The sequence below is a fragment of the Pongo abelii genome, chromosome 12 (assembly GCF_028885655.2).
Source record: "Pongo abelii isolate AG06213 chromosome 12, NHGRI_mPonAbe1-v2.0_pri, whole genome shotgun sequence".
Lineage (NCBI taxonomy): Eukaryota > Metazoa > Chordata > Mammalia > Primates > Hominidae > Pongo > Pongo abelii.
Window position 1 is genome coordinate 58,199,206 of NC_071997.2, and position 14,140 is coordinate 58,213,345.

Below are 14,140 nucleotides of genomic sequence, written 5' to 3' on the forward strand. Positions count from 1 at the left end.
GGAGTGCAATGGCACCATCTCGGCTCACTGCAACCTCTGCCTCCCAGGTTCAAGCGATTCTCCTGCCTCAGCCTCCCCAGTAGCTGGGATTACAGGTGTCTGCCACCATGGTTAGCTAATTTTTTTGTATTTTTAGAAGAAACAGGGTTTCACTATGTTGACCAGGCTGGTCACAAACTCCTGACCTTAGGTGATCCACCCACCTTGGCCTTCCAAAGTGCTGGGATTACAGGCGTGAGCCACCGTGCCCGGCCTGACCTGCTTTTCTTAACTCAAGGATAACTCAAGGTATCCAGTTTGTATGGGCCTTTCAATTGTTATTATGGTGTTTTATTACATTGAACAGAAACCTTATATTTTTATGGCACTAACTTTATTAACCCTTTCACTTAGAGGCACTCTGAGTTTGGTGTCATGCCCTACCCAGCTTGTTTCTTCCCAGACTACGTGTGGGTCTACGACATCCTCTGCTCTGACCAGCCTCCTGTGTACTTTCTGGGTTGGACTGGCCAGCCCCAGCCCTGCTTCCTACCAGTCTGTCAGACTAATGCTATAAACAACAGACCAAAGGGAAAATCCGAAGGATGAGATGTGGCAGAAGCTGTATTTCCTACAAGAGATACTTTACAAATATCAAAAGGTAAGGGTAGCCTGATTAAAAAAATAAGTAAAGTACATAAATAGGATAGTCGCAAAGATGAAATTCAAATGTGTAAGAAGAAATAGGAAAAAATGTTCAACCTCTCTAGTAATAAAATAAACATAAATTAAAATAAGATCGTATGTTTCCCACTGAGGCAGCAGGCAAAGATGAAAGAGACTCTGACAAAATCCAGTGTTGCCAAGTAAGTCGGAGAATTAGTGCCCCAAGCCTGTAAAAGCAAACATCAATGCAATCACTGCGCCACTGCACAAATACGTGAGAAGAATGGCCTCTCCCTGTGGTTTACAGAAGGGAAATGTCTGAAAGCACTTACTGTCCATTGATAGGGGACTGGTTAAATAAATGATGGCAGAGCCATACATACAGCCTCGGAAAATGAAGTCCACTGACATAGAAAGCTTAAGAAAAGCAGGTCATAGAACAGCATGTATATATACTGTGACCCCATTTGGGTAAAATTTCATAAAGCCATTCGTGCACACATACACATTTGGGTGTCTGAATGGATAGTCATCAAACTGCTAACTGGTTATCTCTGAGATTTCAGGCAACCTTTTTAATATTATTTAAATTTTTAAAAAATGAGTATTGTTTAGGAAAAAACAATACTTTTCATTTTGGAAGAAAATACTCCTTTTTTCAACCCCAAACTCTAGAAGCTCTGTGATCCAGATCACCTCATGGTGCTCTTGCTCTCGCCCACCTTCCAGGGCCCCCCAAGCTCCTTCGTCTCTCTAACACTGTGGGCATGCCCTTTCTGTGTATTTCACCTAGAAATCCTCACAACAGAGTGCCAGCAGGAGCTGCCCCTTCTTGCTTCTCAGTCTTGGATGCAGTGATAGAAAACAAGTGGAGAAATGAAATCCCGAGGTGGGTCCATCAATCCCCAGGGGGCATAAGCTACACTCGGAATCTGGGAGCCATCTTTCCAGGCAGATGTGCTGGTGCCCTTGCCTCGTCCTCAGCCCCTGGAAACCCTGTCTGCCCAGAACCTGGCTAAAAGGCAGAGCAGACATCCAGCATCATCCCTTCAAGGAAGCCCCTACCCAAGTCCAAACCCCCTCTCTTTTCCATCTGCACTCACTCCTCTGGTTATGGCGTTGGCCTCACAGCTCTAACTATAAACCATGTGCTCTCCAGACCCTCCTTGCCCCCTCTGCCTACTCCACATCTCCGCCTGCACGTCTAGCAGGCATCTTGAAACAGGACTCTTGATTTCTTACTCCTAAATTCAGCCTTCCCCTGTTACTGTACATCTCGGTCCATGTTACCAACACTCACCCAGATGCTCAAGCAAAAAGCCTTGGAGTGCTCCTCAAGTCCTGCTCACATAACAATCCAGCCCATCTGCAAATCCTCTTGGCAGTCCCTTCCACATCATCCAAAATCTGTCCCATCAGCACCTCCCCCAACTCCTGCCCAAGCCATGTCCCCTCCGGCCTGGATGGCTGCCCCAGCCTCCTCCTTCGCCTCCTTCCTCTTATTCCCTCCCGTTCACCTCACTCTGCCCCCACCATCACACACCTCATTCTCTAACTGCAGCAGCAGGAGTGCGTCTAACTTTACAATGCAAACTTACTGCTGCCCAGCTGAGAAGCCCTCAACAGCTTCCTGTCACACTTAGAGCAAACCCTGCAACCCTCCCCTGGCCCTCAAGGCTCCCCGTGAGCTGGTCCCTGCCGGCCTCTCCAATCCCACTCTCCCTGCCCCTTGCAGTAAGTTACTCCCTTCCTGTTGTTCCCTGAACACACACCCAGCCTGCTCCCCGCTTGGAGCCTGCACGCATGCTGGTCCCTCTGCCTGGAGCACTCTACCCCCAGATAGTGGCTCTCTCACTCTCTTGCGCCATTCACATCTCAACTCAAATGTCTCCTCCTCAGAGCAGCCTCTCATCTAAAATAGCATCTCCTGTTGCTTTATCCCTCACCCTACTTCATTTTTCCCTCTTGGCCTTCATTGCTACAGGACATTCCCACACATACTTGGGCAGGAACTTTGTCCGTTTCATCCCGCAGCATGCAGAGCAGTGCTTGGGCACAGCTGGTACTCAATACACATTTGTCCAAAGAATGAATCAAGGGTTTGTTTGCATTTAAATCCAAGTGTCCACAGAGACCGGGGCCCACGCTTTAGATAACTTGGGCACTCCAGGTGCTTGAGGGGCTACATCCTGCAGCATCCCCCTAAGACACAGACACAAAGCCAGCCTTGTTTGTTCAAGGGTTTTCTGGTGAGGTTTTCTCTGGGAGGTGGGCGAGGGCAGGCTGTCTTGCAGGGAACCTTCCAGAGTTCTGAGGATCCTGTCTCCAGGTCCCTCCCTACCCTCAGCCTGCCTTTCTGAAAAGACCACGGTGGACTCCCTCCCACAGTTGCCCCACAGGTGGGGCTATGACAGGGCACAGGCTTACCACGGTGCACCCATTGTAGAGGTTATGCTGGTCCTTGTGGGCGTGGGCACAGAAGTCCATGCAGGCCGTGACCCCCGCGAAGGGCCGTCCTTCCTTCAGCCCCAGACGGCAGTCAATCGCTATTTCCTCGTTGGTCACCTGTGTAGACAGCCAAGGAGAGGTGCTCACATGACCTGAGGTGAGTGGCCCCAATTCTGCACCTGGGGAGGCCAGGTCTTGGAAGGAAGGATGTTAAGGATGATAGTCACCTTGCCCTTCGACTGCAGGAGGGAGGTTTTCTGGCTGAGAGGCCCCAGCTACAAAAAAGTTACTTTCAGGCTCCTGTAGGAATTACTTCCTTCTGGGTTATCCCAAGTCCCCTTGCCTTGTCTAGGAGATACAAGGATGACAGGTGAGAGAAACTCGGGCCTCACCAGTGGATACCAGACCAGAGGAGGTGGATGGGTTACCAGGGGAAGGGAGGAGACCAGGATAGAAGAGGGACGGCGTGGGATGCAGGTAGCCTGGTGTAAAAAAGGGGTTTTTATCAAAGAACTACATCATATTGCTTTACTTCTAGACTGGGCTCTTCCCATAAGAGAGCAAAAGAGCCCACTCTCCCACTTCCCACCTTCAGAGCCTGAGCAGAGATGTGGACAGTGACATGTGGGCAGCAAAAGGCCCAGGGCCCGTTACCTGGTTCTGATAGGCCTGAGGGGCCAGTCGCTTGTACAGGGGAGCGACTTCAGTGGCCAGGTCCTGGAAACTCTTCCGGAGCACTTCTTCCTGCAGAGAGAGGAGCAGTCACACATCCAGAGCAGCCCTGCCTGGCAGACCCTGCACCCTGGAAGTGGACTGGCATTCCTGAAGCATCATGGGGGAGGCTGGGAGGGAGGTGTCATCAGGTGTCTTTCTGGCCTTTCCTTCAGGAGGGCTGTGGTGCTGTGTCCACTTCACAGCTGGGGACATTGAGGCTCCCAGGAAAAGCTGTGGAAGCCACGGCCTGAAGGTCTAGTCATCCTGACTGCTAAACTACCGCTCCTTCAGGCTCCCGCCCAGTTCAGCCCAGAACATATCAAACAGTTTCTTGCTTTCGAGTGCTGAACACCCTAGGTCAGAGGTGCGGCACAGTGGGAATGAAAAAGCCAAGAGCAACAACTGTGGATCCTTCCTCCCAGGCTATAGACAGGAAGAGAGAGGCAGGCAGGATCCAGGCTAGAAATTCCATAGCCAGCCCAGCCCAGCCCAGCCCAGAGCCTGTCATAAGCCAGGAATACAGACAGACTTCAAAGCTCCAGCTGCTAGACTCGTACTATGTTAATGTTATTCACAAACCACATGTAGCTACAGAAATACAGATGAATTCTAATTTTTTTTTCTTTGAGACAGAGGTTCACTCTGTCACCCAGGCTGGGGTGCAGGGGCACGATCTTGGCTCACTGCAACCTCCGTCTCCTGGGTTCAAGCAATTCTCCTGCCTCAGCCTCCCGAGTAGCTGGGATGACAGGTGCCCACACCTGGCTAATTTCTTTTGTATTTTTAGTAGAGACGGGGTTTTGCTGTGTTGACCAGGCTGGTCTCAAACTCCTGACCTCAGGTGATCCAACCACCTTGGCCTCCCAAAGTGCTAGGATTACAGGCGTGAGCCACCATGCCCAGCCTGAATTCTAATAAAAATTAAAAGAAATTCAGTCCCTCAGTTGCACTAGTCTCATTTTAAATACTCAGCAGCTACACGTGGCTCCTGTATGGACAGCAGAGAATGTTTCCACCATCACAGAAAGTACTGTGGGACAGCACTGCTCTATATGAAGCAGCAGCCCCTGGTGACATGTGGCAGAGAGTTCCAGGTATCCACAGCCTCTGTCTGGCCCTCCGAAAACAAGCAGGGCTTGAAGGGCTCCTAGGACACCACGAGCACAGGCACAAAGGGTTTATGAAGAAGAAAGCAGGAAGAGAGGAAAGAGAAAAAGAACCAAGCACACAGAATGAGAAATGGAAGGTGGAGACCCACAGCTCAGCTGTACATCCAGTGGGGTCGCCAGGGCTGCCAGCCACTCTTGACCAGGCCAGCCTGGGCCAGTGAGGCCGGGCCACCTCCCTGCCTGCTGTCCAGATGCTGCCACCAGCACAGCAGGGGGTGAGGCTTGTGAGCTCTAGGGCCACACAGGCCTGAGTTTCAAACCTGCCTTCACCATGAACTAGCATCTGCCTCATCTGTAAAGTGAGGGGTAACAGTGCCTAGATCACTGGGGTGGAGGGGTCATGAAATCATCTGAGAAACCTGTGAGGGGCTTGGCAAAGTGCTTAGCACATCGTAAGAGCACAGGAAGTGGCGGTTGGTAGAATAGGGAAAGAATTTGAGAGAAATTAAGCCAATGTCTTTCCATTCCTGGTAGTTCTTAGGTCCTGGAGGCCCCAGGGCTCCATTCATTGAAGCAACCACATCTGCTGCTTGTAGGGGAGGGTGAATCTTATTGTAAATAAAAATCTAATAACAAATTAGACTATTTGCATGCAGGTCTATTAGACTATTTAAGTCTAAAAGCCAGGTCTGGGGTAAACAAAGAGTTCTGAATTTGAAAATGCTTGCTTTTTCTTATGAGGACCCAAGCTTGGCAGTCAGAGCACAGAAGGTGACATAGGCTTTGGTGTAGAGAGGGTGTCCCTGCGCCACGGGAAGCCCTTCTGGTACTAGGAGCTTGGAGAGATTTGGAAGGTTGCGACTTGAGTTCACATATTTGGATATTTGTCTGTATCCTAGCAAAGGAAGCCAGCACTCCACCCGCTCAGGAGCCCAGGCAGGAGGAAGGTAAAATGGCAGACAGCCTGGATAGGCTTGTGCCTTCCTTGCATTTGGAGCTGAGTGGAGACCGCCTCTCGGGAGGGCCTTTGCCATGCAGGCATCAGAGGACAAACAACAGAGGGGAGGTGGCCTGAGCAGATGCTCCGGCCCCCACGGCCTGAGGGCACCTTCCCCTGTTGTCTTGGGGCTGGGGGAGGCCCTGCAGGGCAGGGGTCTGGGTAAGGAGCCTGCAGAGAGAAGGTGCCGTGCCTAGCGGCCATACTGTATGGACACCAGTCCAGAGTCCAGGGACCAGGCCAGGACCCCAGCATGGAGACTGCGAGGGCCCGGACGACTGCCCAGAGACGTCTGTCTGGCAGCCAGGCAGGGTGGGAGATACCTTGGGAAGTACAGCAAAGGCCCAAAGGATGGCCCACACGCGGGAGACCGCCTTTCCTGCTAAACCTCACACCCAGAAAGGTGTCCTGGGAAGATGGGGGGAAGAAATGACCTCTGAGAGGGCCAAATTCTGACAAGCAATTTGAATATGTATCTTCGATATTTGGAGTATTTACCTAAAAGAGATGGTTTAAATTGGAAGCGCCTGGGGCACCCGTAACTGCTAAGTCTAATTTTTCACACTTGGTGCCCTCCACACACCCCTCATTTCACAGCAAGATAAGGTCAGCTTTTAAAAAAACGAAAACAAGTTCCACTTCTGCGCATCTGAGTCATAGCGTGCCAGTCCTACCTCCCGCTGGACTATGAAGGATGCCAGGCGAGAAAGGGTGGGAGGCAGGGTCCCCGCCCAGCTCTGCTCACCTCTTTGGGATTGTCCCCTGCGAGGCGGAACTTGCGAGGTGTCTTGCTCCGAGCATACTTGCAGCCGTTGAAGTACATGCTCCAGGAACAACCAAAGGAGAAGGAGGCACCACAGGTGTTGGGGTCTTTGCCTTGGCAAGCGCAGGTCCGGCTGCAACACACAGCACAGGTCAGGGATACAGATGCAACATCCCTTCGTTCTGGAGTATTCCTCCTCCCTGAAGGGGTGGCCCTGCTGAGCCCTGGCACCCACCAGCCTCCCAGTGACTGAGACTCATCCTTCCCCGCCCCAACCCCTTTCTCAAGTTTCCTTGAGTAGAAAGCCAGATCTAAGCAGCCTCTTCTGCCTGCACCACTGTGAGCCTGCAGGTCTAACACTGAGTCTGTTGCTGGGAGTAGCACATGGGTTTACGGAAGTAAGGGGGAAGAATCTGGTAAAAACCCATTAAGGTGTATACTTTCCCTTAACTCTAATATCTTAACCAGCTCCAGCACCGACCATATGAACAGGGAAATGATGTGAGCCCCAGGGTTTGAACATGCCTATTTCCTATAGCCCAGATACTAACAGGCCTTTCAACAAAGTATACTGAGATGAAAATTAATGCTTAATACAATCTGGAAACAACCCAAGTGCCCCTAACTGGGGAATGGATAAGCAAACTGTGATAGATCCACACAGTGGATTACGACTCAGTGATAAAAAGGAACGAGCTACTGACACACACGTCAACACAGATGAACACTGAAAACACTATGTTCAATGGAAGAAGCCAGACTCAGAAAGCTACATCCTGTATGATCCCATTTATTTGACATTCTCAGAGGCAAACCTACAGGAACAGGAAACAAGACCAGTGACTGCCCAGGGCTAGGGGAGGGCTTGCTTATAAAGGGGGCATGGGGCATTTGGGGGGGGAAGATGGAACTGTTCTGTATCTTTTTCTTTTGAGACGGAATCCTGTTCTGTTGCTCAGGCTGGAGTGCAATGACACGATCTTGGCTCACTGCAACCTTCGCTTCCTGGGTGAAAGTGATTCTCATGCCTCAGCCTCCTGAGTAGCTGGGATTACAGGCATGCGTCACCACGCCTGGCTAATTTTTGTATTTTTAGTAAAGACAGGGTTTCGCCATGATGGCCAGGCTGGTCTCGAATTCCTGGCCTCAGGCGATCCACCCGCCTTGGCCTCCCAAAGTGCTGTGACTACAGGCATGAGCCACCATGCCCAGCCCTGTTGCATATCTTGATTGTGGTGGTGGTAGGTACGTGACTGTAAACATTTGTCAAAACTATATACCTAAGAGGATGAATTTTATTGTAAATAAATATACCTTCATTTTTAAAAACGGGAAAAACTCTAATAAGGGCAGGGTTTTTTTGTTTTTGAGATGGAGTCTCACTGTTGCCCAGGCTGGAGTGCAGTGGTGCAATCTCAGCTCACTGCAACCTCTGCCCCCCGAGTTCAAGCGATTCTTCTGTCTCAGCCTCCTGAGTAGCTGGGACTACAGGCGTGTGCCACCACGCCCGACTAATTTTTTTATTTTTAGTAGAGATGGGGTTTCACCATATTGGCCAGGCTGGTCTCAAACTCCTGACCTTGTGTTCCACCCACTTCGGCCTCCCAAAGTGCTGGGATTATAGGCATGGACCACCATGCCCGGCCAAGGGCAGGTTTTGTAAATATCTTTGATACCTTCTATTTATGGGGCACACATACTTCACATTCGCTAACATCATTAGTGCCAGTGTATCGACCTGGGGTTTAATGGTGAAGTCAAATTAGCAGATCCTCCAGAGCCAAAGCTAGAACCCAGCTCAAGCAAGATGTGTGGATATGCCTTCCTCAACCACAGTCCTAACTGTGCAGGACAAACAGTGCCGCAGAGAGGGCCCCTAGGAGCTTTCCCCAGGGTGGCCCGCAGTCTCCTGTATTTGCTGCCCAGGACCCTATAGGTGGGCCCTGGCCCTGCAGCCCTCTGCTACATACTCATCGTTGAGGCCGCATCTCCGGCTGGTGGGGTTCCCATACTTCCGGAGGGTGTCGGTGAGCTCCTGGTAGAGGGTGTCTCCGAGGCTACGGGGAATGCCTTCCCAGGCCAGGATGAGGATGACGATCACAGCGTTCTGGCAGTGGTGGCCTGCCCGGTGCCGCACCAGACAGAGCAGCTTCTCCTCCAGCGTGTGCCTGCGGATCACCTGCAGGAATGCAGGGTGTGAGGGGCAGGAGCCAGGTACCCATGCTCCTCTGCATGGTGCCACCCCTCCCTCTGTCACACAGACTCAGGGTGCAGGTCTTAACGGCAGAGTTCTAGGGATGTCATGCCCTGACGACAGCAACCTCACAAGCTAAGAGACCATTGTTAGGGAACAAATAGGGAACATTATTAGGAACAAATGTTTTGTTAGGGAACAAAAACATAAAAGTTATTTTGAGAATGAAATAAAAAATAATTACCACAAAATCTAAGTTGCTGATGACTTACATAGGCTTAGGAGTAAAAATACACAGATAAAAATTGTAAGCCAAAATACAGTCAGATTTTTATGTTATCCTAAAACATTTGCAGAGAAAATGCTGCATACCTGTGTGTTTTTAGTTAACATGCAAGGGGCTTGGCACTGTGGCAAACAGTCTGGCAATGCCTCCAAAAGCTAAACATAGGATTACCATATGATCCAGCAATTCCATGCCTAGGAATACACTTGAGGGACTGAGAGCAGGACTCAGGCAGATCCCTGAATACCCACGTTCACTGCAGCACTATTCACAACAGCTAAAAGGTGGAAGCACCCCCAGGGTCCATCGGTTGATGAACAGGTAAGTACGACGTGGTATAGACAGACAATCAAGTATTACTCAGCCTTAAAGAGAAACAAAATTCTGATCCACATTACAACATGGATGAACCCCAAAAACATGCTAAGTGAAATAAGCCAGACACAAAAGGACACATAGTACATGATTCCATTGATATGAGACACCCAGAACAGTTTCATTCAGAGACAGAAAGTAGATTACAGCTTACCAGGGCCTGGGAGGGGGAGGGAGAGAATTATTGTTAATGGGTGCAGAGTTTCAGTATAGGATGTTGAAAAAGTTCTGGAAATAGACTACGTTAATGCTTGTACAATAACGTGAATGTACTTAATGCCACCAACCTGTACACTGAAAAATGCTTAAAATGTTAGATTTTATTTCTACACAAACTTTATTTTTATTTTGATTTTTTTTTAAGAGTCAGGGTTTTACTCTGTTGCCCAGGCTGGAGTGCAGTGGCATGATCATAGCTCACTGCAGCTTCGAACTCCTGGGCTTAAGCGATCCTCCCACTTCAGCCTTCTTGAGTACCTAGGACTACAGACACACGCCACCATGCCCGGCTAACTTTTTAAAATTTGTTAAGAGACAGGATCTCACTATGTTGCCCAGGCTGGGGCTCACGTGATCCTCCTGCCTCAGCCTTCCAAAGTGCTGGGATTATAGACATGAGCCACTGCACCCAGCCTGTTTATACACTGTTACCACAATTTTAAAAATGTACTACACCAAAAACCATTGAATTATATACTTCAAATGTGTGAACTGTATGGTATGAGAATTATATCTCAATAAAGCTACTTTTTTTTTTTTTTTTTTTTTAAGCGAGATCCCTGGGCATCGACTGCTCTGCTGCTCAGGATCCAGGTCTGAGGTCTGGGTTCTCATTAATTCCCAAACACTGTCCTGGTTTATAAAAAGATGTCAGGGCCAAGAGGCCTAGGAGCTGGGGAAGGAGGTGGCTGAAAACTGCCAGAGAATGCCAGATAATTCCATGACCAGATAAGATGTGAGGGCCTGTGGGCAGGGGAAGGATGAGGGTAGACTGGGAAGGGCTCCGAGTGTCAGGCCCAGGGGCAGGGCCTTGAGGTGGGGAGTACACGCAGGATGGTGAGCAGGGGGCTTACATAAAGAGTTTCATGCTTTAGAAAGGGGGGCAGAAAATCAGGAGAAGGGCAAGACGGGGAGACCAGCTGGAACACCACTGACATAATGCAAGCAAAATGAATAAAGTCCTAACTACGGCAGCGGGTAAGGAAACAGGAGAAGAATGGATTCCTGAGGCCGAGGGACAAGGAAAAACCCTGAGTGACTTCCACACTTTGTGGCTCAAGAGACTGAGTGGGCATGGGTGTGGTTTACTGGCAAGTTAACTGGGAGCATCCTGAGGCTGAGGTACCTTAGAGCAGGGGTCTCTGACCCCCAGGGTGCAGACCTGTACTGGGTCTGTGGCCTGTTATGAACTGGGCTGCACAGCAGGAGGTGAGCAGCAGGCGAGTGGGCGTTACTGCCTGAGCTCCACCTCCTGTCAGATCAGCAGCGGCATTAGATTCTTATAGGAGCACGAACCCCATTGTGAACTGCGCATGTGAGAGACCTAGGTTGTGCACTCCTTTTGAGAATCTAATGCCTGAATGGTCTTCCATGAAACCAGTCCCTGGTGCCAAAAAGGTTGGACCACTGCCTTAGAGCACCTGACTGGTCTCTAAGGATACCCCCCAGAGTGGGTCTGGAGGTCAGGAGATGCTGGGTTGCAGACAGACCTGGTCACGAGTGGGTCGTGCTGGGAGACCCTGAAAGGGGTAGCCAGGCAGGAAATACAAATGAGGAAGGTGGGCCAGATGAGGAAGGTGGGCCGGATGCAAGACTAGTGGGTGGTGTGGACCGCAGCAAAGTGAAAAGCATCTGCCCCATCAACAGGGGGAAGCCAGGCCTTATTGCCATCAACTACCGCCTGGGGGAAATTCCAGCCCAGTGAGCCTAATTCTTCCAATTTTGCAAGAAAAAAACAGAAATCCAGATTTTACATAAAATCCCTCTCCAAAAACATGAGTGCTCCAATTTTCTTTTTTTTTTTTTACTGTGGAAAAATATGCAAACAATTTATCATTTTAATCATTTCAAAGTACACAGTTTAGTGGCATTAGGTATGTTCATATTGCTGTGCAACCATCACAACCACCCATCTCTAAAATTTTTTCATCTTGCACAACAAACTCTGTTCGTTAAGGAACTCTCCATTCTCCCCTCCTGAAACCACTGTTCTACTTTCTGCCTCTGTTTCTCTTTTTTTTTGAGACTGAGTCTTGCTCTGTTGCCCAGGCTGGAGTGCAGTGGCGTGATCTCAGCTCACTAAAACCTCTGCCTCCTGGGCTCAAGCGATTCTCCCCACTGTCTCCAGAGTAGCTGGGACTACAGGCGCACGCTACCACACCTGGCTAATTTTTTGTATTTTTAGTGGAGACAGGTTCTCACCGGGCCGGGAGTGGTGGCTCACGCCTGTAATCCCAGCACTTTGGGAGGCCGAGATGGGCAGATCACGAGGTCAGGAGATCGAGACCATCCTGGCTAACACGATGAAACCCCATCTCTACTAAAAAATACAAAAAATTAGCCGGGTGTGGTGGTGGGCGCCTGTAGTCTCAGCTACTTGGGAGGCTGAGGCAGGAGAATGGCATGAACCCAGGAGGCGGAGGTTGCAGTGAGCCGAGATCGCACCACTGCACTCTAGCCTGGGTGACAGAGCAAGACTCCATCTCAAAAAAAAAAAAGAGAGAGACAGGGTCTTACCAGGCTGGTCTTGAACTCCTGACCTCAGGTGATCTGCCCGCTTGGTCTCCCTAAGTGCTGGGATTACAGGCGTGAGCCACCGTGCCCAGCCTACTTTCTGCGTCTGAATTTAACTGTTCTAGGTACCTCATGTAAGTGGAATCATACAGTATTTATCCTTTTATTACTTGCTTATTTCACTTAATGAAATGTCCTAACCATGTTGTAGCATGTGCCGGAATTTCCTTCAGACTTTGAAAGGATACTTTGCATGCTGAACAAAACACATCTCTGGCCATGAATTCCTGCTCTGAGGCACGGCAAGAACGGTGCTTCCCCACTAAAGCATCAATTGTATTATTCTTTTGAAATGTGTATTTTGGGTATCAGTAACACCTAAACACGGTATTAAATCAGATACTGAGTTAGAACTCTCTATGTGATTGCCTGGCTTCCTGCAGATTAGGCTGAGTGCATCACGGGCATCGACGCACATCTGTGGACGCTGATAAGGCCGTGGTCTCTGTGACTAGGGTTTGCGAGGCACTATGGTCAACTTCTGCTCCTGGCCAGGGGGAACGCAGCCAATCACACTCATGGGAGAGGCATTCAGAGCACACAAGTCACCCAACCAGTCATGACTGTGACTGAGGCCATGCCATTCTGGTTTCCCAAATGGCAAACACGCAATGTCATTAGACACAAGCAGAAAGCTATCTGTGGCCCATCCTCACAGGCCCGTGGGTGCACTAAAAAAACTAAGAAAACAGCACGGAGGAGTTCCCTACCCACACTCCTATGAAGGAGCCTGGCAGGGTGAAACACACAAAAATGTCAAAGGCAAAGGCTGACAGAGGCACAAACACATCCATACCTGAGCAGAGCAAGAGAGACAGCTCCAACTCAGCCACAGGATCCTCAACAGCTCATCCAGCTTCTAGGGAGAATTCCCTGAGCACCAGACCAAGAGTAACATAACCCCCAGCAGAACCCCAACCCTGTCTTCCCAGAGCTCCCACCACAGTGCTTGGTTCTAACACCTGCGGCTTCCTAAGTCTGTTTCACTGTGTCCCTAATGAGCCTACAAGTACCTGCCTTCTGACCTCTGTGACCTTTACACACCGGTATGGGCAGCATCTCTGGAGATCTTTCCCAGAGCCTATCTTGCTGCCAGGCATTGCTTTTGGCATGCCTCTGTTGTTCTGAGCCTTCAGAGTGCAACCAGGGCACGCCTGGAATCTTCCATATTTTGTACAGGCCACCTTAAAATCACAGATGACCAGAGGGCTCTCTGGGCTGACCCACTGCTTCTTAGGTCATCCTCTCAACACACATTTGCTGGGCACCCATGATGTACCTTGACTGTGTCCCCGAATCCTGGCCAGTCAAGTGCAGAACATGTGAGGCACACTGCTTTAAGCTGAAGGTATGGCTGGGGGCTAGGGAGAGGCTGAAACACAGGCACGAATCCTGGTTGGAAAACAAAAGCCAGGCTCTGGACACCAGACCAGGCGGGGTGGGGACACGCACAGGAGGCACTGGATGCCTGCACTCACCCGTGGCCACAGAACCGGCTCTGGGCTCCTGACACTACACTGCCACCAAGAATAATCCATCCTTCTAAGCATCTGTGGGTCACTTCCCTGCAGGGCAGGGAGAAGGAGCACCCAACCCCTCTTCAACTTCCAAAGCAGGTGGAACTCTTTAAACCAAGCCCTCTTACCAAAAAACATAGTGTATTTGGCAGCTGTGTAGCCAAAAGAAAGCCCCAGAAATCCACCACACTAGAGGAGATGGCCAGAAAAAAAAAAGCCCTCAGCACTGCCATTTTCTTGCCACTACAATAGTTCTGTGATTGACCACCCATTTGCTCCTCCCATAAAAAAATGTATTT

General features: G+C 50.0%; 1 protein-coding gene across 4 annotated transcripts in view; it reads right to left on the reverse strand.

Annotated features, from left to right (window-relative positions):
• TET3 (tet methylcytosine dioxygenase 3) overlaps positions 1-14,140 on the reverse strand; it is a 114,554-nt gene that overhangs the window by 7,396 nt on the left and 93,018 nt on the right. For all 4 annotated transcript variants that reach the window (XM_054548039.1, XM_002811898.5, XM_054548040.2 and 1 more), the window contains 4 exons: positions 8,647-8,855; positions 6,659-6,809; positions 3,748-3,837; positions 3,073-3,210 (listed from right to left, as the gene is read on the reverse strand). In XM_054548039.1, the coding sequence (XP_054404014.1) occupies positions 3,073-3,210; positions 3,748-3,837; positions 6,659-6,809; positions 8,647-8,855 (588 nt within the window). The remainder of the gene's footprint in view (positions 1-3,072; positions 3,211-3,747; positions 3,838-6,658; positions 6,810-8,646; positions 8,856-14,140) is intronic.